This window comes from Aythya ferina (assembly GCF_964211825.1).
Source record: "Aythya ferina genome assembly, chromosome: 2".
In the NCBI taxonomy this organism is placed as follows: Eukaryota; Metazoa; Chordata; class Aves; order Anseriformes; family Anatidae; genus Aythya; species Aythya ferina.
Genome location: NC_140297.1, coordinates 102101868 through 102123735, shown reverse-complemented (window position 1 = coordinate 102123735; position 21868 = coordinate 102101868). Strand labels below are relative to the sequence as shown.

General features: G+C 36.0%; 1 protein-coding gene across 5 annotated transcripts in view; it reads right to left on the bottom strand.

The window, feature by feature from the left end:
* The window catches only part of RTTN (rotatin), an 84198-nt gene that overhangs the window by 40113 nt on the left and 22217 nt on the right, over window positions 1-21868 (bottom strand). For all 5 annotated transcript variants that reach the window (XR_014690381.1, XM_084511392.1, XM_084511389.1 and 2 more), the window contains exons 13-26: window positions 21141-21253; window positions 19843-19969; window positions 18290-18415; window positions 15619-15735; window positions 11685-11824; window positions 10865-11036; window positions 9439-9538; window positions 7559-7647; window positions 5751-5868; window positions 5378-5474; window positions 4597-4665; window positions 4089-4277; window positions 2504-2743; window positions 17-161 (exon numbers count right to left, since the gene is read on the bottom strand). Coding sequence is in view for 4 of the 5 variants with exons in the window: in XM_084511392.1 (XP_084367518.1) it covers window positions 17-161; window positions 2504-2743; window positions 4089-4277; window positions 4597-4665; window positions 5378-5474; window positions 5751-5868; window positions 7559-7647; window positions 9439-9538; window positions 10865-11036; window positions 11685-11824; window positions 15619-15735; window positions 18290-18415; window positions 19843-19969; window positions 21141-21253 (1842 nt within the window). In the remaining variant the exon portion in view is untranslated. The remainder of the gene's footprint in view (window positions 1-16; window positions 162-2503; window positions 2744-4088; window positions 4278-4596; window positions 4666-5377; window positions 5475-5750; window positions 5869-7558; window positions 7648-9438; window positions 9539-10864; window positions 11037-11684; window positions 11825-15618; window positions 15736-18289; window positions 18416-19842; window positions 19970-21140; window positions 21254-21868) is intronic.

Genomic DNA, 21868 nt, shown 5'->3' with positions numbered 1-21868 from the left:
CTAGGTATCTTCTTACATTTTTAAGCAATGACTTCATGATCCACTTTAGATGGTCTACTTCCAAGCTTGCTCTCTGCTCTCTACACAATTTGTTTAAAAATCTTAGGACATCTACCAAAAGCTTCTCATCCTCAGCAGAAGCTGGAAGCACTTGCAGAAACCTGCAATGAAAACCAAAATATATACCTTTGTACTTGTAGGGAATTAAGACAGTTTAATATCTCAGCCTAACAGGGCTGGGTTAACTTGGAAATATGCAGTTGGCTATAACAAATGTGGAACTACCTACAGTAAATATAAATATGACATATTTACATATAGTAAATATGGATTTCTATCAGTTATTTTAAAGCGCCTGTACTATATATACGTTTCACAAAAAACGTCAAATATATTTAGCAAATCATACTCACATATGATTATATGCTACATATAATATGCAGTACATCATAAAGTATATATACATGTATTAGGTATTATTATAGACAATTACTACTGCTAAATGTCAACACGAACGTATGTAGACATAGAATTACATATGGGAAAACAAAGAAAAATCTGAACAGAGTCAAAGGAAGGAGAAAAAAAGTATCCTTATTATAAATACTGTGTTCTTATGTTTTGCTATTTTTGCATACATAAATTACAAAAACCACAGAACTGCTAAGGATTGGAAGGGGCCTGTGGAGGTCATCTGGTCCAAGTGACTCAAGTGTAGACACCAAGACATCTGGCTCAAGTGTAGACAGCAAGTACATGGTCCTGGGCGACCTGTTAAGGCGGCTTTTGAAGACAGCCAAGAAAGGAGATTCCACAACCTCCCTGAACAACCTGTGCAAGTGCTCCATCACCCACACAGTGAAAAAGTGTTTCCTTACGTTTAAACAGAACCTCCTGTGTTTCAATTTATGAGCATTTCCTCTTGTCCTCTCACTGGGCAACAATGAAAAGAGGCTGGCTGCATCTTTTTTGCAACCTCCTTTAAGTATTTATATACATCGATGAGATCCTTCCCATACTCCCCTCTTCTCCAGGCTAAACAGTCCCAGTTCTCTGAGCATTTCTTCACAAGAGATTCTCCATTCCCTTTTTCACCTTATTGCCCCTTCATTGGGCTCCTTCTAGTATGCGTATGTCTCTCTTGTACTGGGGAGCCCAGAAGCAGATACAGTACTACAAATAAGGTTTCATCAAGTTCCCTACAAGTAAGGTAGGGAAGAATCACCTACCTTGACTGGCAACACTCACTCTAATGCAGTCCAGGATACAACTAGCTTTCTTTGCCACTAGGGAGCGCTCTTGGCTCATGTTCAACTTAGTGTCCACCAGGACTCCCAAGCGCGTTTTCTGCAGAGCTGCTTCCAAGCTTGTAAGCACCCAGCACGTACAAGTGCATGGGTTTGTTCCTCCCTGGGTGGAAGACTTTGCAAATCTCCTTCACAAGGTTCCTGTCAGCTTATTTCTCCAGCCTGTCGAGGTCCTCCTAGATGGCAGCATGACCCCTCTGGCATACTAGCCACTCCTCCCAGTTTTACAACATTAAAAAAAAGCTGAAGATATGCTCTGCCCCATCCTTCAGATGATTAATGAATATATTGAACAGGACTGGACCCATTATTGACTACTGCAATTCACTACCAATTACAGGCCTCCAACTACACTTCATGCCACTGATCACCACCCTCCAGGCCCAGCTGTTAAGCCAGTTTTCAATCAGTTTTATCCATCCAACCAATACCTCATCAGCTTGTCTATGAGAATCTTATTGGAAATGGTGTCAGAAAGTCTACTGAAATCAAGGCAGAACATCTCCACTGCTTTCCTCTCATATACCAATCCAGTCATTTTCAAAAAGCCCCACAGAACAGTAAACAGAATTTGTGCTGTAGTTCAGGCAACAATTCCTAATGCCAATTAGAACTAAGTGGACCTATGCTTTGAATCACAAGAGCTCTAACCTGAGTTGCAGAGTGAGAACTAGTGGAAAACTGCAGTGCAATGAATAACCCTTGCCGAGATGCAGATTATATTCAGATTCAGCATGACACTCACATGCCTTCCAGCTATGTTTGGTGCAGCCAGTACAAAGTCATGCTTGCTTTCAAATCTCTCTTTCTGTGCTGTTAAAGATCTATTTGCAAACACATAGATAATGCATTTTACGAGTAGTTTTACTTTACTCCTAAAACAAAGAAAAGCCATGCACAAACCAAACACTCAGAAAATCAGAAATCAAAAAAAATAATTAAAATAACATACAACCTAAGTCAACATCATTACCTGTTTAATCTGTGCTTAGTCCCTTCTATCAGCTTTTGGAAGTACAAAGAAACTGAATTCAATTATAGGATCACACAATATTTTTCCATGAGACCATTCTGATTGACTACATGCACAATCAGAATAAAAAAAATAAATTCCATTAAGTTGAAGATATGAAAACTATGAAATTTACAGTTTAAAAATCATACCCTTAATTCATTTTTGTAGTCAGTATGCTTACCTATTTATTGCTTTTTGCCAAACAAAGCGCTTCAAAGTGTTTCGACAAGACCCAGAGATGCATTTTAAAGCAAGTCTGTCATTCAGAACATAAAAACTCAGCCTAGTGAGTGCAGCCCTAACATCTCTGTGGGATACTGCCTGAATGATTGAATTAAGACAGTCCTGCAGTCCATAGGTTGTGTGAGTTATTTTCAGTAAAAGAAGGTCTTCTGAGGAGAGTTTTAGCATGTCTAAAAATCTGAAAAGGCATAAGAGAAAAATGATTAACAGCTAGTATCTTTATAAATTATTTCAGTGAGTGCTGACTCCTTCACTTTCCAGTTCAGATGAGAAGACAAAACTCTCAAATGCCTTAAAAATGTATTTTTGTTAACCAATCCCTTCCCCTTTTTTTTTTTTTTTTTTTTTTTTTTTAGGGCAAGAAAGGAAGTTAACCCACAACCACAAATTACCAACAACAAACCACCCCACTACATTCAAATCCTCAGTTCTTTAGGTTCTTTGGTAAGAGGGCACCTCTCAAAAAGTTATTTGAAAAGTGCTATTCACAAGGTTTATAATGAACTCTTCATCCACGGTATTTTAGATATTGGCTTTTTGGACTATACCATCTTCTTTTTAAGAAATTGCTATGGTTTTGACTAAGGCAATTTAAAATAAAAATAGTTTATCAAACCAATGACGGCAAAGTTACCTCTGGCTCAGAACCATTCTATTTACTCATAAAAATTGTAGGACCCCTTAAAGGACAGAAGCAAAAAATTAAATATTGTCAAGATGCACAGAAACATAGAAACACGCATTTCAGTCCTATTAAATTAATCACATTTTAAGACTGTGTATGAAACACTCTCAAAGAGAAACCATGCTAACCAAGAGCTAACTAAAGGATGTAAAGAGTTTTCTTGACTATCTATGATGATTCTCAGGTATTATTACCATTAAAAGGAATAATTATTTAAAATTTAAATTTGTCAAGAAAGAGAGAAGAAAATACTGGTCATGCGGTGAGGAAGGTGGGGGGGAATAAAAGACAGCTCCTTAAAAACAAACAAAAAAAGCATAATGAAAAAACAGAAGAATTTCACAGAATCATGGAATTGTAGGGGTTGGAAGGGACCTTGAGAGATCAACAGGTCCTACCCCCTGCCAAAGCAGGTTCCTTAGAGCAGGGATGCCCAGGTAGGCATTCAGATGGGCCTTGAATATCTCCAGAGAAGGAGACTCCACATCCTCCCTGGGCAGCCTGTTCCAGTGCTGTTACCGTCACTGTGAGTAAGTTCTTTCACATGTTGGTGAAAAATTTAAGTGTCTTATTGTTTAAAATTGTGTGAAAGGAGTCCAACCCCCAGTAAAAGTTGGATAAAGCTCTAGATTTCTTGCTTAAATACAAATTAGGTAAAACGTTAGCTATGACAACATCTACAACCTCCTGGGATGTGATCATTTACATTTAGAAGATAACATTCTCAAAGCATAAGCAGCGTGAACTGCTGTTTCAATTTGGAAATTCATTTAAACTTGAAGGAACAGTAAGATAATTGAAATATATTAGGATTTAGAATCAAGATAGAATAGCTCACGTTTCTGCTTGCTTCTCATAGTTTGTCAGTTGCAATAGGTTCTCAACCCCATGGTACCACGACAGATTCCAAGCCATCTTTAGCATATCTGACACAGGTTTCATAGCCAAGCACTCAGAAGACAACGGCACCACAACAGAATTAGGGCTAACTGCATGATGAGCAGTGATTTTGACTGGGAGATGATATCTTAAAATAAATGAGTAAATAAACAATTAAACATACGAACAACTACTAAATGCTCTATTTAAGCAAGCTTTTAAATTTTATAAATAAAAGTTCTTAAAACTTTGTTAGAGAATAAAAGGCTGGGAGAAAAACTCCACATTTAACTCAAAAGTGCAGACAACTTTGGATTTAACATTTAATGTTTCCCTTTGCTCTCCCATCTCTATCCTTTAGGGAGGACAGCAAAACGGAAAGGACTGAAATTGGCTGTAAAGAAACAAAACAAAAAATCCACACACAAAAAAAGTAAAACAATGCAAAAGAAACAGCCAACACGTACCGTCTAACAACAGCAACAGGCAAACTGAAGGCAGGTAGACCAGTACCATTACTGGTTATGCCATTAGCCCTGCAAGAAAGAGATTAAGCTATTCCTCTTGATTTTTAACTTTGATTTACTACTAATGCTGCACTTATTTATTATTCAGATATAGCTGCTTTTTCCTACAAGTAGCTAAGAACTCATCACTGAATACATTTGTGTTAACAAACATTATTTCTTCATGATTATGCAGTATTAAGACAGTTCTTAGTTCACACACAAAAATCTGCATGAGAGTTCTTTTCAGTATATTTCACGTGTGAATTCTAAGAACATTTTTATTCCTGAAGTACACACACATTTCAAATAATAAAACATTGTAAGCTGAAGTCTTCTGGTTTAAGGACAACCACTACCAAGCGAAAATAAATACAAATCTAATTAAGTTAACAAAAACACCACAACTATAGCTAGCTATTTGATTAGTATAGCTTCCATTTTTGGAAAACATGGATTAGAGAACTATAAGGTGTTTCTGGAAAAGAAAATAAATGTAAGTTCAGAAGTACAATGTACTTAAGCAACAAAAACATGCCAGGTAGATCTACATAACAGGCAACCCAAACTATTTGTTTGAACTACAAATACAAACAATTTTCTTGACCTACAAATAGACAACACATCAATTTGGGATGTATTAAAGTTTGGGGGATAATTAATTTGAATATATACATATATAACTGATTTTCAGGAAAAACTTGTTTAGAGATAATGCAAATAAATAATTGTTGTTTCATACCACGTGTCTGTTCTTGCTACTTCGTCAAACAACAGAAGACAAAGCAATAGTGTAGTTTCCATTAAAACAGCTTGATCATTTTGGAATATCAGGGAAACTGAATGAAACAAAGAAAAAAATTTGTTAGGAAAATACTGACATTTAATAATACATCAAAGGACAGCAGCTAAAACCAACTTTTTTCCACAACCGTTTTGCTAACATCTTCAACAGATGCCACAACATGACTAACACTAGCAAACAGTGATTCCTTTAAAATATTAGGGACTTGGAAACTAGCCACAGTTCTTAAGAAGGCTTTTGGTTAAACATCTAATCGTATATCACATATTTTCTATCAACCTATGTATTAAATTTCAAATAGAATCCTTACCTCTGAAGAGCAAAAGCAACAAAGATGATTGCTGTGCTAGAGACAAACGAACAACTGGATCAGCATACACAAGTTTCCGTAAGAGTGTCAGACAGGGTAACACTATGGATTCCATTACCTGCAAAAACAACAACAAAAAAATTAAATATCGATTAGGATGATCTGTTACGGAATGCTCTATACAAATTGTCATGCTATGAACCAATACATTCTACTATTTGTACCAGAGAAACAAAGAATGTGCTTAGACAAGGAAATTTTATCTGGGTGGTAACTGCGTATTCATTAGAAAATCATTAGAAAATACTTAATTTCCAGTTTTATTTTATTGGTTTGTTTGGTAAGAGGGTAATTTTTCTGGTTTCTGGTCTTGTAACACAGCTGTAACATTTGCTTCCAAAGTATGTATTTTTAAGAAGTACATATATGAGCTGAAGGATTTCAAAAAACTACTTACTCATAAGCTTATTTTTTTGTTGTTTTGTTTTTTAATGCAAACAGTTGACTGCATCAGATTGATTCTCTGATATTTCATATCAGGGAATCCAAGAAGAGAACACAACTTTCTAGAAGTCAAATTATTGGTGAATAGCCAAAAATAGACCAAAGTAATTTCTGGTAAAGAATGAGAAGATAGCATGTCCTTCACAGGACATTACTTTGCTTGTCTGAGACTCTACCTTTAAATTCAGTTTCGTAAACTCCATCACCAAATGTAGTTTTTTTTAACATGCAACAGTTAAAAGCCCTGCTTATTAAATATAAGAAAAAAATTTGCACAGCTGTACACAAAGCTTTATTTAAATTGAGCTTTTTCCCTCTACTAAATACTGCATCCCTTTCTTGTAGCCACTTCTCTAAGATAACACAAGTTTTTTTGATTTTGTTTTGTTTGTAAGAGAAATTCCATAATAATTATAATAAGCTAGGCAGCTTATAGCTTAAATAAACTTACATGAAGTGATCAAAAATAATGAATTTCAGGAAAATTCAGGCACCAGATTATGCATTACGATGTTATGCATTACAACATTGAAAAGCTTGCTCATCTACAACAAATATACACTCAACTATAAATATGATCTTATCTACCAGAACTATACTGGTTACATGACCTATTGGTCAGAGAGTTACTTACTCCCCAAATGTAGCCTGACATATATTTTCACTTGCTATGAACATAACCTTTTAAACTAGAAAGAGTAGATTTTAATTAGATATTAGGAAGAAATTCTTTAGTCAGAGTGTGGTAAGGCAGTGAAACAGCTTGCCTGGAGAAGCTGTGGATGCCCCATCCATGGAAGTGTTCGAAGTCAGGATGGATGGGGCTTTGAGCAACCTGGTCTAGTGGTACCCATGGCAGGGGGTTGGAACTAGATGATCTTTAAGCTCCAAACCATTCCAATCCAAACCATTCTATGATTCTAATTTTTAATTATAATGTGCTTCAGATCTTAAATTCAGAGACTATTATTATTATGGACAAGACTTAAGTTCATTAAAAAATATTTTTTGGTCACTACTTAGAAACCTCACAGAAGTTTTTATGCATTTCAGAATTACATCACCCAACACAGTCTGGCCAACTATTATCATTGGTTGACAAAACAATACTTCTCTCATTCAGAGAATCTTGCCTCTATCAAAAATTTAATAAATTAAATATATATTGCAATTCCAAATGTTACTAAATATTTGTCTTATGTGTAGAATACAAGTACAAAGAAAGTTAAGAGTTTTAAGCACAAAAAAGCAAGTATTACTACTGTCACATTGTGCAATGTTTGCAGAAGAACCAGTAGTTTTACCTTGCCATCCACATGTACACATTCGTTAAGGTAAGCCAGAATCTTTTCTATCACACCCAGCTTTTTCACAATGCCATGCATTTTGGTATCTGTAGAAAAACAAAATATAATTAAGAACCACTGCTTCTACATCAATTTAACCCTGAACTGCTTTCTGCGTCATTATAAGTTGTTGCTGTTGAAAACAAGTTTCTAAAATTCTTCTGTTAATTAGTAAGTACAAATCCAGATAATAAGGCAAGCCTGCCCAAACTGTTGTCTTGTCACCAATCTTTCTTTGGCTTAGACATCCCAAAGAACGCTAAAATGCATAAATATTAACCAGTCCTTCTAAAAAACTTGACAATAACTGTGCAAAACTGTGCAGTTATTTTTAGATACAGGTGTCTACATAACAAGTGAAAAAGAGCACAGATGCTCACATTACTAAACAGTCATCACAGCACAAATTTTAGATAATACTCTCCAAGGCAAAAATAAATAAAATAAAACCTGCACTTCATTTGCAATGATTTGTATATATAGTAGCTTCTTGGATGGTTGTCTCAAAGTTTTTATGGGAAAATACTTAGGATATTTATGCCCCACAATTAAAATGATCCCAAGTGCAACTCAATTTCCTATAAGGATTTCATTTGTAGTATTTGGATAGTTTTCAACAATTTAATATCGAACTAAAAAGGGTATTTACAAAATCTCATTCATCCTAAAAGTATTTTCCACCTACCTCAGTGTTCAGAATATTTGTTTTAAGAACATTCAACAGCAACAAGAAAGCCATGTTACTTGGGTTGATTGTTTTGGTTTTTTTTTTCTTTTAAATAAAGTGATCTTTCATATAAAGTTTGTTGTAAGACAGATACATTTTCTCCTTTATAATTTTATCTTATGCTCCTTTTCATACTCTCTCAATATCTGAAAACTTTGCCAGCTGTACTGGATATATTTTTACTATTCAAAGGAGACATTTCCTCAGTTGTGTAATAATTTTTTCTGACAGGAAAAAAAAAAAAATAAATAAATTTTAATATTGTTTAAGACCTCATGTCTCCGTGGTGAAAAGAACTATTTTCTATCATTAGGATTTTTGTTCCTTGAACAAAACCTATGGTTGCACCAGACTGAGAAAAAAACAAAACACATAGAGAGCAAACTCCCAGGTTATGATCTTGCATTGAGCCAAATAATGCTCTACTCAAGATGGTTTACTTTTTTTTTTTTTTTTTTTTTTTAATTTAATCAGATCTTCTTTACCAGATTTCATCATTTTTCCCCCATGTGAGCAACACGATTATAAAAGAAAAACAAAAACGCAATGCAAATTTATGATCAGTCACTTAAACGAAGTCATAGAGAGAAAGTATAATAGGATTGCTTCTCCTGCAAACATACTAGATTAAATGCCACAGGGAGTCTGCATCATGATATTGATTGAGGGTAAAAACATGGAAGCTTAGAGTTTACTGAACAACATTTACACAAATGACATTTCAATCCATTTTAGTTACTTAGATCACCTCAAAATAGAGGAAGACATTTAAGATGCTGAAAAAAATCTTCATTACATGTGAAATACCTTTGATTAGCCTATGTAATCTAAGGATTGACCTTCCCAATTAAAACGCAACAACACTAAAGATATGTTTGTATTTTATAGCGATTATCACCCCAAACAAAAGACAGAGTACAAAAGACAGTATCTAAGATTATATATATATAAAAAATACATGTGTGTATACACACACACACACATATATATATACACACACACATATAAAACCTACAAGAAGCGTCCTCAGCAGAAATGTACACAAAATTTAGAAAAACAAGTTTACATGATGGTCAACACATAAATACATTTTTTTTTTTTTTAAACTTACCTTGTAAAATGATGGCTAGCTGCTCAGCTGCAGACTTTCGTAAAACTAGGTCAACAGCATCAGAAGTCAAGATGTCATGAAGCTTTTCAACAGTTTCTACCTAAAAGTAAAACTGTATTAGATTCATATGCAGTATGCTATCGTAAAACAAGGCAACTAGACACTTTTCCTAACAAAGTAGAAAATCACAGAATGGTTGAGGTTGGAAGGGTCCTCTGAAGGTCATCTGGTCCAACTCCCCTGCTGAAACAACTGAGCTGTTTCAAAACCTACAGCAGGTTTCTCAGGACTGTGTCCAGAAGGCTTCTGAAGACAGCCAAGGAAGGAGTCTCCACAACCTCTCTAAGAAGCCTGTGCCAGTGCTTCATCAACCACAAAGTGAAAAAATGTTTCCTGATGTTCAAACAGAACCTCCTGTGTTTCATATTTTCATTTGTGCCCAGTGCCTCTTGCCATCTCACTGGGCACCACTGCAAAGAGGCTGGCTCCACCAAAATAAAGATTTATATTTTTTGTTAGAAAGCATTTGATGAGATTCTGCACGCATGTAAAGGAATAGGCTTTAATCTTTTTGCAACAAAACTTTAATTCCTAAAATATATACAGTAGTTCCTAACGAACAATAGAAGTGGATGTCTAATAAATAACATTCAGTTTATGCAGCGCTACAGAAAGCCCAAAACTACACAGAAATGCTAGAATATGTTTTTAAGTCTCTGCCATCAGTCCCCTTCAATAAGGGTAGAGGAATTAAAATCATCCCAGAAACCCAGATATGCAGATTTCAGATTACATTTTTGGGGGGGGGGGGGTTAGGGAAAGAGTATAAATCAAGTATACAATGAGTGATTAGAATAATAGAATAATTTCTAATCAGAGGGGAAGGATCTTGTTTGACATATTATTGTTAATCTGAAAATGCTGAGGGTAAAGAAGGAAGAGAATATGGAAAGGAAGTGGTTAAAAAAACAGCTTAACTGATTGAATGCAGGGAGAAAAATTTTCCACACAGGTCAAATACTTGTGATTTGTTTTTCATTTTGAAAAAGTAGCAATGCTAAAAGAACAGACAGCATTTCACAATGTTTTTAAATATTTCATACTGGAAAAAATATTTGCTTTTTCCAACCAAAAAAAAAATGGATTTTGTGGAAAAAAAATCTGACAAAAATCAGACTCTACTCATGCACAATTAAATTACTGTAAGCAGGGCACAGCTTCACCCTTTGTACTTAAGTCTTGCTGTTAATTTATCTGCAATGAAAAAAATGAATGATTACTTCTCTTATTTGCAGTTGCAACTGATAGTGTAAACCTGAAGTAAACCTATTTGTATGAAATACTGCAAACTTCAAAAAAATGTTAACTTCAGTGACCAGGAAAGAAGAAGAGAGGAGCAATTAGTATTTAGACAGAGCTTACTCACCTTAAATATTGATTCCATTTTATCATCCAATTTCAGCTCAATAACTTTTTCTATAATAAATAAGTTTGAAATGCCAGAAAACACACCGCCATGCAGGTTTGGGCGTTTCAGGCTTGCTCCTTCTTCATTCAAAAGATGGAATACTAGATGTTTAAGTGCTATAGATCGAACCCTAAAGAAACAAACAATTAGAAGGGAAACAATATGGAAGGGAAGACGTATGAGGAGTGGCTGCGGTTACTAGGCCTGTTCATCCTGGAGAAGAGGAGGCTGAGGGGGGACCTCATCACGTTCTACAACTTCCTCACAAGGGGGAGTGGAGAGGCAGGTGACCTATTCTCTGTAAACACCAGTGATAGGACACGTGGGAATGGTGTTAAGCCGAGGCAGGGGAAATTTAGGCTGGACATCAGGAAGAGGTTCTTCACTGAGAGGGTAGTTGCGCACTGGAACAGGCTCCCCTGGGACGCAGTCACTGCACCAAGCCTGTCTGAATTTAAGAAGCGATTGGACTGTGCACTTAGTCACATGGTCTAAACTTTTGGGCAGACCTGTGTGGTGCCAGGAGTTAGACTTGATGATCCTTATGGGTCCCTTCCAACTCAGGATATTCTATGATTCTATATAAAGTCCTCATTAGAAAACTTTAGCTCTACAGTTAAACATTAGTTTATAAAATTAATAATGTGGAGGGTGGGTGGGAACAATTTACTCAATCTACTTTTCACTGTAGATAAGTCTATTGTTTTGTTTCCTTTTTTGAGTAGACATTTTTGTCAAACATTAAAGACATGCTGAAATCCTACAAGGCATTACTCACAACTGCTTTTTTGAGAAAAGAAGACGCAGAGCAGCTCGTAGTCTAGTAGTTCTAGGGAGAATACCCTCTCCTTTGTCAGAAGACGTTTCACTCAAAGTGAGGATGCAGTTACCTAGCTTATCTTTTGTGTCAGCGTAACCCTAAAACATACAAAAAGAACAGCTTATAAATTTAGTAAGCTAAACAGGAAGTGGAAGAAGGAACAAAAGCATAAAACCCATAACTCAAAAAAAAAAAATTTATGGAGAATATAATTTCTCTGCTGAAAAAATAAAAATAAAGTGATCCCGTATACAAAATTAAATAGAGATTTTTATATGGCACAGAGGTACTTTGACCTGGAACCTTTGACCTTTAATATGTTAACATGATGCTGTTCTGTAAGGTCAATTTCCTTTTTAATAAGTAGTACTCAGTCACTATATGAAAACAACTTCAAAACATTAAGTCCTACCTATTTTCAGGTATTTACCTCTTTCACACTCAACCAAAACAAACCAGAATCAATTGCATACTGCAACTGTTTAAACAGCAGAGAAAAATTGGGTTCTGAGGGAACAGGCTTATGTAGTTGACAAGCCTCTCCACGGTATTTGAAAACTCCTGGCAGTCGGGTAAAGTCCCCTCTGACTGGAAAAAGGGTTACATCACTCCTATTAAAAAAAGGGTAGAAAGGAGGAACTGGTAAACTACAGGCCAGTGCGCCTCACCTCTGTGCCCAGAAAGATCATGGAAAAGATGCTCCTGGAAGCAACATCAAGGCACATGCAAGACAAAGTGACCCAAGACAGCCAGCACAGCTTCACTAAGGGCAAGTTGTGCCTGACCAATCTGGTGGCCTTCTATGATGGAATGACTGCATCAAGTTGACAAGGGAAGACTGACTAATGTCATCTACCTGGACTTCTGCAAGGCTTCTGACATGGTCCCACACGACATACTGATCTTCAAAATTGAAGAGATATGGATTTGAAGGGTGGACCATTCAGTGGATAAGGAGTTGGCTTGAAGGTCACACCCAGAGAAGTGTGGTCAATGGCTCTATGTCCAGGTGGAGGCCAATGACAAGTGGTATCCCTCAGTGGTCTGTCCTGAGGCCAGTACTGTTTAATATATTTATTTTTTTTTTGAGGAACACAGGAAGTTCCTCACTAACATGCAAAAGAACTTCACAGTGAGGGTGATGGAGCATTGGAACAGGCTGCCTAGGGAGGTTGTGGAGTCTCCTTCTCTGGAGATATTCAAGGCCTGTCTGGATGCCTACCTGGGCAGCCTGCTCTGAGGAACCTGCTTTGGCAGGGCAGTTGGACCCAATGATCTTTCAAGGTCCCTTCCAACCACTACAGTTCTGTGATTCTGTGATCTTTATCAATGACATAGGCAGTGGGATTGGGTGCACCCTCAGCAAGTTTGTAGATGATACCAAGCTGAGTGGTGCAGTTGATACAACAGAAGGAACGGATGCCATCAAAAGGGACGTGGAGCAGCTTGAGAAGTAGGTCCATACGAACCTAATGAGGTTCAACAAGGCCAAGAGCAAAGTGATGTGCCTTGGGGAGGGCAATCCCAGACACAAGTACAGCCTGGGAGAAGAACTCATTTAGAGCAGCCCTGCAGAGAAGAACTTGAGGGTTCTGGTGGACAAAAAGCTCAACATGAACCAGCAGTACACACTTTGCAGCCCAGAATGTAGTTGACCTTCTGGGCTGCATCAACAGAGGAGTGGCCAGCAGGTTGAGGGAAGGGATCATGCCCTGTAGTGGGTTTATGTGGCAAGGTTTTGGTAGCAGAGCGCCATAGGGTTGGTTTCTGTGAGAAGGATCTAGAAGCTGCCCCATGTTTGGTAAGGGCACCACTGCTGCCCAGAGCCGAGCCAGTAAGTGATGTTGTTTTGCACCTCTGTGAGAGCATATTTAAGACAGGGAAAAAAAACGCTGTGCCATACAGTGGCTGGGAGAGTGAGAGGAGTGAGGAACAGCCTTGCAGGCGCCAAGGTCAGTGAAGAAGGAGGGGGAGAGGTGCTCCAGGTGCCAGAGCAGAAGTCCCCTGTGGTCTGTGGTAAGGACCATGGTGAAGCAGGATGTCCCCCTGCAGCCCATGGAGTACCACGGTGGAGCAGGGTTCCATGCTGCAGCCCGTGGAGGAGACCACGGTGGAGCAGGTGGCCCTGCACCGACAGAGGCTGCCGCCTGTGGAAGACCCCTGCCAGAGCAGATTCTGGGCCAGACCTGTAGCCCATGGAGAGGAGACCATGCAGGAGCAGGTGACCTGGCAGGAGCTGCTGCCTGTGCGGGAGCCAGGTTGGAGCAGTTTTCTCCTGAGGGATGGACCCCGTGGTACGGACCCATATCTGCAGCAGTTCTGGAAGAGCTGCTGCCTGTGGGAAGCCCACACCGGATCAGTTCATCAAGGACTGCATCCTGTGGGTGGGACCCCAAAGCACCTGGATGAGAGTGACCGAGAAGGAGCAGCAGAGAAGTGCTGTAGACTGACCATAACCCCCATTCCCCTGCGCTGCTCGGGGCGAGGAGGTGGAAGAGGGTGGATGGGGGGGAGGAAAAAAAGGTGCTTTTGGTTTCTTTCTGTTGTTTCTCACTTCTCTAGCTTGTTAGTAACAAGCAATAAATCTTACTATCCCCCTATGCCGAGTCTGTTTTGCCCGTTACAATAATTACTGCACGATCTTGTCCTTATCTCAATCTTGAAGCCCTTTTCATTGTATTTTCTCCCCATTCTCTCTTTGAGGAGGGGGAGTGAGAGAGCGGCTGTGGTGGAGCTCAGCTGCCCACTCGAGCAGAACCATGACATGCCCCTTTACTTCGCCTTTGTGAAGCCCCACTTGGAGTCCTGCATCCAGGCCTGGGGCCCCCAGAACAAGAAGGATGTGGATGGGTTGGATTAGAGGACAGGAGGAAATTCTTCACTCAGAGGGCGGTGAGGCACTGGAACAGGTTGCCCAGTGAAGCTGTGGATGCCTTATCCCTGAAGACTAAGCTTAACAAGGCCCTGGACAACCTGACCTAGTGGGTGGCATCCCTGCCCATGGCAGTGGTATTGGAACTGGATGATCTTTAAGGGCCCTTCTAACTCAAGTCATTCTGTGATTCTATGAAAATATAAGGCATTTTATATACATTGGGTAAATATAGGCCTTCAGTAGTCTCTGGTCAAATATTTGTTTTATGTAGCCATGACAAGGTGCAGCACAGAGAAAAATTCTACTCAGAAAAATGAATTTGAACAAGAATCTCTCAATACATGTTTAGCCTTAATTTGGAATCTATGATCTATAGGTAGATCATAGAAAGGAAATCTCTATCTTTTTTTTCTTTAGTGCTAAAAAACTTTGATGGAGAAACTAGGCTGAAAATCAGACTGAAGGCTGCAAAAGTAACTATTAGATTGAACCAAGAGTGAAGGTACGGAATATAAAATGGGTGCAGTATTACAGATATGAAGACCGATGTTAAGGATAATACTGACTGTTGATACTTATAATCAAATAATAACAAAAAAGGAAACAAAGAAAACACAGCTTAAATGTACTTGATCAGAAAACTGTACAATCACAGATCTCTGAACGTTCAACCTTGAAGATGTGGGACGCACTTAAATAAGCATGAAAAAGCATTCAATGTTTTAAGCTGTAATTAAGTCATAGTCAGTAACTGTTAATTTCTACTACATTTCAGAGTTTCACATTCTAGCAATAACAGGCTAAAATCTGTCTACAAAATTAAAAGTAGTAACTCTGGCTGGCTGGCATCTAAACCCATATAACATTCGTTATTTGACTTTTGATAAGTCTGTGGGTATATTACTGTTAACCTACTCTCCAGGTGGTACTTACAACTTCTTGCTGTGGTTTAAGAGGACAGTGCTGCTGTTTACATGATTTAATACATCAAATTCAGATAATAGCACATAGAAGTACCTGTAAAACAGGAATGATGGGATAGAGAGCTTCAATAAACTTGTTCCAAGTCAATACTGCCATTACTAATTGGCCCTGCAACAGATGCATCAGAATGGCCTTGGCTGCGGAATGTACCTGTTAAACAACAAAAAAAGAAACCAATACCAGAGCTGATGTGTCTAGATCAGTTTGTCAATGTTGTAAGAAAAAATGTAATACAAAAAAAAAAAAAAAACTCAAAGAGAAAGGATCTACAGAAGAAATACTATCACTGAATGACAACTTCTAAGTTGTCTGTCACACTAAACATCAGACTGTTAAAAAAGCCTCTCAGAACACAGAAATCAAACAGTTCTACCTAAATAGTACAAACAAGAAGTCTTGAAATTAAAAACATTATTCAGGCAGAGAGACAACTATAGATAACATAATTCCTCTCTGGATTGCCTACGTACTAGAGTCTAAGCATACGATGTGCCAATGCCAAAATGTTATCTTCCAAGTTAAAATTGTAATACACCACGACCACTGCTGGAGTCTCTCATGTAAGAATAAGCCTGAATTTTATTTTTGTTTGTTTTAGATCTAACATATCTAAAATGACTTCATGACTTTTTATCCAATCATTTTCCCCTCAGAACTTTGTTTTGGCTTTTCTATAAATATTAATGAATCTTTCTGAAATAAAATAAACCATTAGTTCAACTTATACATCTATCGGCCCCTCTATCCTCCTGGTAAAAAGAAAAGTTTATTTTTTTGACTCTTGTACTGGGTCTGGATGGAATGTTAACCACCACACTCTACATTTCTGAGGTAATTCCCAGAATTTCCAGTCTTTATGATATGCTTCTGTAGAGGATTTAGAAGGACTTAAAACCTCTTATACGGCCATTTCACTTTATTGAAGAAAACAATCAAACTAAGATCATCAAAACTTTCCAATTGTACATGAATAAATTTGTTTTTTGGTTTTTTAATCATTAAAAGAAAAAAGGTATATGATGCAATATAAATACTGTATTGATGTACACCATATACAACCTATTATTATTGCTATAATGGGAATAGAGGAGAAAAAAAAACAGCTCAGAATTCATTCTTCTTTAAATAAATACCTACCTTTAGCAGCTAAAAAATTGCATTTCACACCAGTAATAAAAATACTCTCCCTCCAGGTAACAAGAACAATCTGTCTTTTTTAAATCTTTTATCTTTTATAAATCCTGTCCTATCTTTAAGCAACTGGATTTGTAGAAATCCATAGCAAATCTTAAGCCCAACCTTGGGATACAAGGTTCTTCTGTGTCTTCATATCATCACATGTCTGAAAGGTTAAACCGATGCTTTATGAGAATTTAAACAACAGATAAACATCCAAGAAGGAAAAAGAATAGGCCTTGGTATGATCTGAATAACATACTTTGTTGAGACACAGAATGCATGCTTACAAAATCATTTAATTTTGTTCTTTCCTAATAATGCATTCTTATTGTTCTCTTAGCAATCTCCTTAAATTCAGTATCAATTGAATATCAATTCATTTGATATGCTTCACCAGTCAGACTTTTTAATATAAGGCATCCAAGTGACTAGACAAACAAAATAAATGCTTTCCTTGGAAAAAAGGAAAATATATACAAACTATAAATACAAAGTACATTATCAAACACACTTTACTTCTCATTTTAAAATGGTAACCTCTAAAAAACATTTTTAAATGGAAATATGTAGTGTTGTGTTAAAAAAAAATCACTACCTTATTTCAGCAGACTGGCAAAAATCAAACACTTCAATTATCCTCAGAAGCAAAATTCAATCAAAACAATTCTTCACATCACCAGCAAAAAAAAAAAACAAATATAACCAAGAATCCTTGGTTAATTACTCTTCTTTCCCCTCCGACTGTAGCAACCTTACAGATCAGCTACAAAGTGGTTAGAAAGAACCTGAGTCATTTTTCTTCCCTGTCAGAACTCCTTTCTTAGCTTCATATGTAAGCTAAGAAATTAAAAGAATAGAGTAGTTCAGTTGGAAGGGACCTTCAAAGATCATCTAGTGCAACTGCCTGACCACTTCAGAGCTAACCAAAAGTTGAAGCATATTAATGCATTTGTGCATTAAGTATTTGGCATTAAGCAATTTGTGCATACAATTGAACTCAACAGCAATTTCATCCTCTTCTGTATTGATATATTGTATAATACATTGTATAACGATACATTGTATAATGCTCATGTATTTAAACACAGATGCATCTGAAGCAATGAAATATATTTTTATAACAAACCCTGCAGACTTAAGATGTATTTTTGCTCCTCAACTTATACATGCATTTCAGAAGTCATCCCACCTTTACAAAGACTTGAGACTTCATGTCTACTATAAATGTAAAGCGTCATACATGCTATTTTGTCATATGCACATTTTATAGTGTTGAATACTGCACAGAAGATGACTAAAAAACATAGCTTATTTAATTTTTTCATTGGTCTATATCATATGGAATAACATCTTCTATATAGAACATTATTTTGTCTCTGAATTTGTGATGAAGAAAACCTTCAATTTAATATAACTTCACTCTTTGCATAGTTTTTCTCTATACAAGAAACCATATGAAATCAAAACTTCACGTAAGCCTCAAAACACCACACATCAGCTTATAAACAGTTCCTAAACACAGTACCTCATTTTTATCTTCCTGAAGGCCAAACGTAGAGATTTCATATAAAACTTTTGGATGAAGAAGAAAGTGTACTCCATGGCAGACTGAAGAAACAGGTTTAGCAATATTATGAACACCTAGACAGTCCTTCAGTAAAAATAAAGATGGTTAGTTTTAAAATTGAAGACAGTCTCCCATTACTGAATCTTGTTTTATAGACTGCCTTAAGTTGTGCTCCAGTAAAAGGCTTTCTTTTTGCAGCTAGGAACACTAAAAATTTAACTTTATGGTCCTGGTAGAAACACCTTCTTTGTTGATCACTGACTAAAAACTCCTACATAACATAATGATTTTGCATTACTTTTTTTAAACTATTATTTTAGATCAAATTTTTTACATTGTTCAGCATGATATTAAAATAAGCAAAACCTTTAACAGTCAGGTAAAAATCTCACAAAAAGCTACAAATGTTATTCAGTGGAGGCAGTGGTTTTTTTGTTCGCCTTGTGAAAAACTTGCTCCCATATCTTTGTATTTAATTGAATGGTGCTATATCAGTATGACATTTAGCCCGTTAACACCCATAATAGAAAATATAATTATGCCCAAGTATTATGATATCAAAATAGAATGGTGGTTTTTATTTTCACTGATATAAGCCAATTATAAATACCTGAAATGATCTGATGAATATGACACTACCATTATTAATACAGAATACAACCATACATTTTTGGGAAGCTTGCACTCTTTATGCCTTGAATGATCTTTATGAAAAAAATAAAAAATAATCAAAATCAAAACAGCCAAACAAAAAAAAAAAAACACAAATTAAATTTGTTAAAGATCTGTACATAATGCTACTTAAATATTTTTAAATGCTCCCCATGTTTTTATGCATGGAATTTTTTTTAATTTATTGTTTTAATTTTTTTTTTTCAAAGTCTAAGCAACTAAGCAGACTGTAGGGGTGTGTGTGTGTGTGTATATATATATATATATTGTGAAAGTGTCAGTATTACATTATTCTATTTCCCTTAAGTAAACATTCTTGCAAAAACCTGAAAAGCAGCCAACTAAAAATGATTTTTGCTCAGAAAGGAAAAAAAAAAAAAAAGCACAAAAGAAAAGTGAAAAACCTCCACAAGGAAAATACAAACTGGGCAATCTCATTTCAGCAGACAAGTAAAAACGAACACTTCAATTTAAAAAAAAAAAAATTGAAATTGAAACATTTCTGCAGAGCAGCAGCAAAAACAAACCAACCAACCAAAAAAAACAACAAACAGTGACCAGTATTACTAAGAATCATTTTAAAAAAGCAAAATTGTCAATCACTGGTTTTCCCCTCACTTTAGAGACATTCTGAAGGGAAGTACCTGAAGTATAATCTAACCAAGTAGTTTTAAATCCCAGATATAGAATAGCATACTGCAAGTCTGTGTCTATACAGATCTTAAAGCATATAATGTGGTGAGCAGAATTTGGCAGTAACAATGCTCTTGATGAGGGAATCACACAATATACATTATTTAACACAACACCAACAGTGTTAAGAAAGCTTTAGTTCTAACCTTAACCACTTCAAGACAGCAGCGATAAGCTTCAGTTTTTATATTCAGCAAAGGATGAGCCAATAGATGGAGAAGCACATTCTGACCCTCAGTCTGAAGCAATGGGTTTGCCTGGCCAGACTTCCAACTTAAAATGAAAAATAGTTAAATTTACATTATAAAATTGACTATGAGTAACTTCCATGTAGTGACTATGTTTATTTTACAGGAATTAAAGATGCCTATAAAACATTTTCTTGTTAAGCTTCAAGATAACCCCTCAAAAATACTTCCTGAAAAGAAAAATCACTTGATTGACAGAAGTTCAATATCATTATCATTATGTTTTGGCAAAATCGTAACAATCACATTTGTAAAAATACCTTCTTTCCATACTTATATGTAAAATAAAGACCATCATTTTTCAAATCTCTCGTGAAAATTAGGAACCTGATAAACATTTACATTAATCTGAAAATATCAAATTCTACTGACTTTCAATAGTCTTTAAAACATGGCATATAATTATAAAAAAAAAAAGTGCTTTCAGATTTGTTTTGTTATCTTTGTTTTTACATGTAGACATAGCAGTCCATCTTATTGTCACAAAGAAAATTGACATTAGTCAAAAGACAATAATCAGTTTAAGTGAACTCCTGTTTTCTGAAATTGTAAGCAAACAATAATTCTACAAGGATTAGAACACTTCAGGATTAAAAGCTACTAGTATTAGAAAGCTCTTAAAAGTAGTTTCCTTTGAAAAAATACCTGCACTCAAGGTCTGAAAACGCATAAAATTCAGATTTGGTATTTCTACTTAAGAGTTTGATACAAAATGTTTCCAGGCACCATAGAGTACCTTAAGTTCTTTAACATTAAAAATTAAAACAGGCTGTTTAATAAACAAGATTCAATATGCAATATGCATCTTATTTATTGCAATATGCAATAAAATAGGTCCTTCATGAGTTCTGAAGGAAAGGAACACAAATACACCAGGAACAAAAGAACTTTAAAAAAGGTTCAAAAGACAGGTCAAAATGTTTTGAGACTGCTTCTTTGAAGGCAAAATCATAAAAGCTTACACTGAGAAAAGAATAAAGCATGGGGTTTTAGCACCTGACACTCATTTAAAAAAAAATAAATTTACCACAGGATGGTACAAATTATTTACCAGAGATCTTCCAATGGCTAAAAGAAAAAAAAAAAAGGTTAAATACAAGGGCAAAAATATTTCAAACAAGTTGAGATTCTACCTGAGAAAGCATTATAATTTATTTTTTTTAATTGATATTTTCTTAAGTTTTATAGGTACTTACAGATTTGAGCACATGTGAATGCATTCCTGAAGCAAGGGCAAATGTTGATGGTAGGGTAGGCTACTTAAGGCTTGATCTGCCAATTCTAATAATTCAGGAAAGTTCTTCTCCCCCTGAAAAGTAAAATAAAGAGAAAGAAACTATCAAATTTTGTAATATAAAAATATAAAATGTTACTGTATAATCTTCACTGTATAATTCATCACTGTTTTTACTACACATGGTTTCATTCAGCCCTTCACAGAGAAGCTTATAGTTAACCCAACGAACAAACTCATTGGATTTCAAACAAATACATTTTAGTACCTACTCCTGTGAGCTGACAACTCTTCGTCTGCTGAATCCAGATAAAGATCAATTAAACTCACTGGGAATAAAGAGTATCTAACTTTTCACAGCATGAACTAGTATGCTACTAACACTACTCAAAAAACTTTCTGAAGTATCCAAGAATAGAGTATGATAAAAGATTTAGCTGTTAAGCTATTAACTTTTAACACTATTAACACTATTTTAACACTATTAATTTTTATTTATTTATCTTTTTAATCTTCCTATGTGTTCATACTCTTGTTTGACAAATACATTAAGCATGAGCCACTTAAAATTGAAGAAGATTACAACTTCATTATGAATAATATTTTGAGTAAATTGCTGATTAAGTTCAGGACATGCTTATGTAAAGGATGAATCAACTCCAATTTAAGATAGCAGGACATATCAATTGC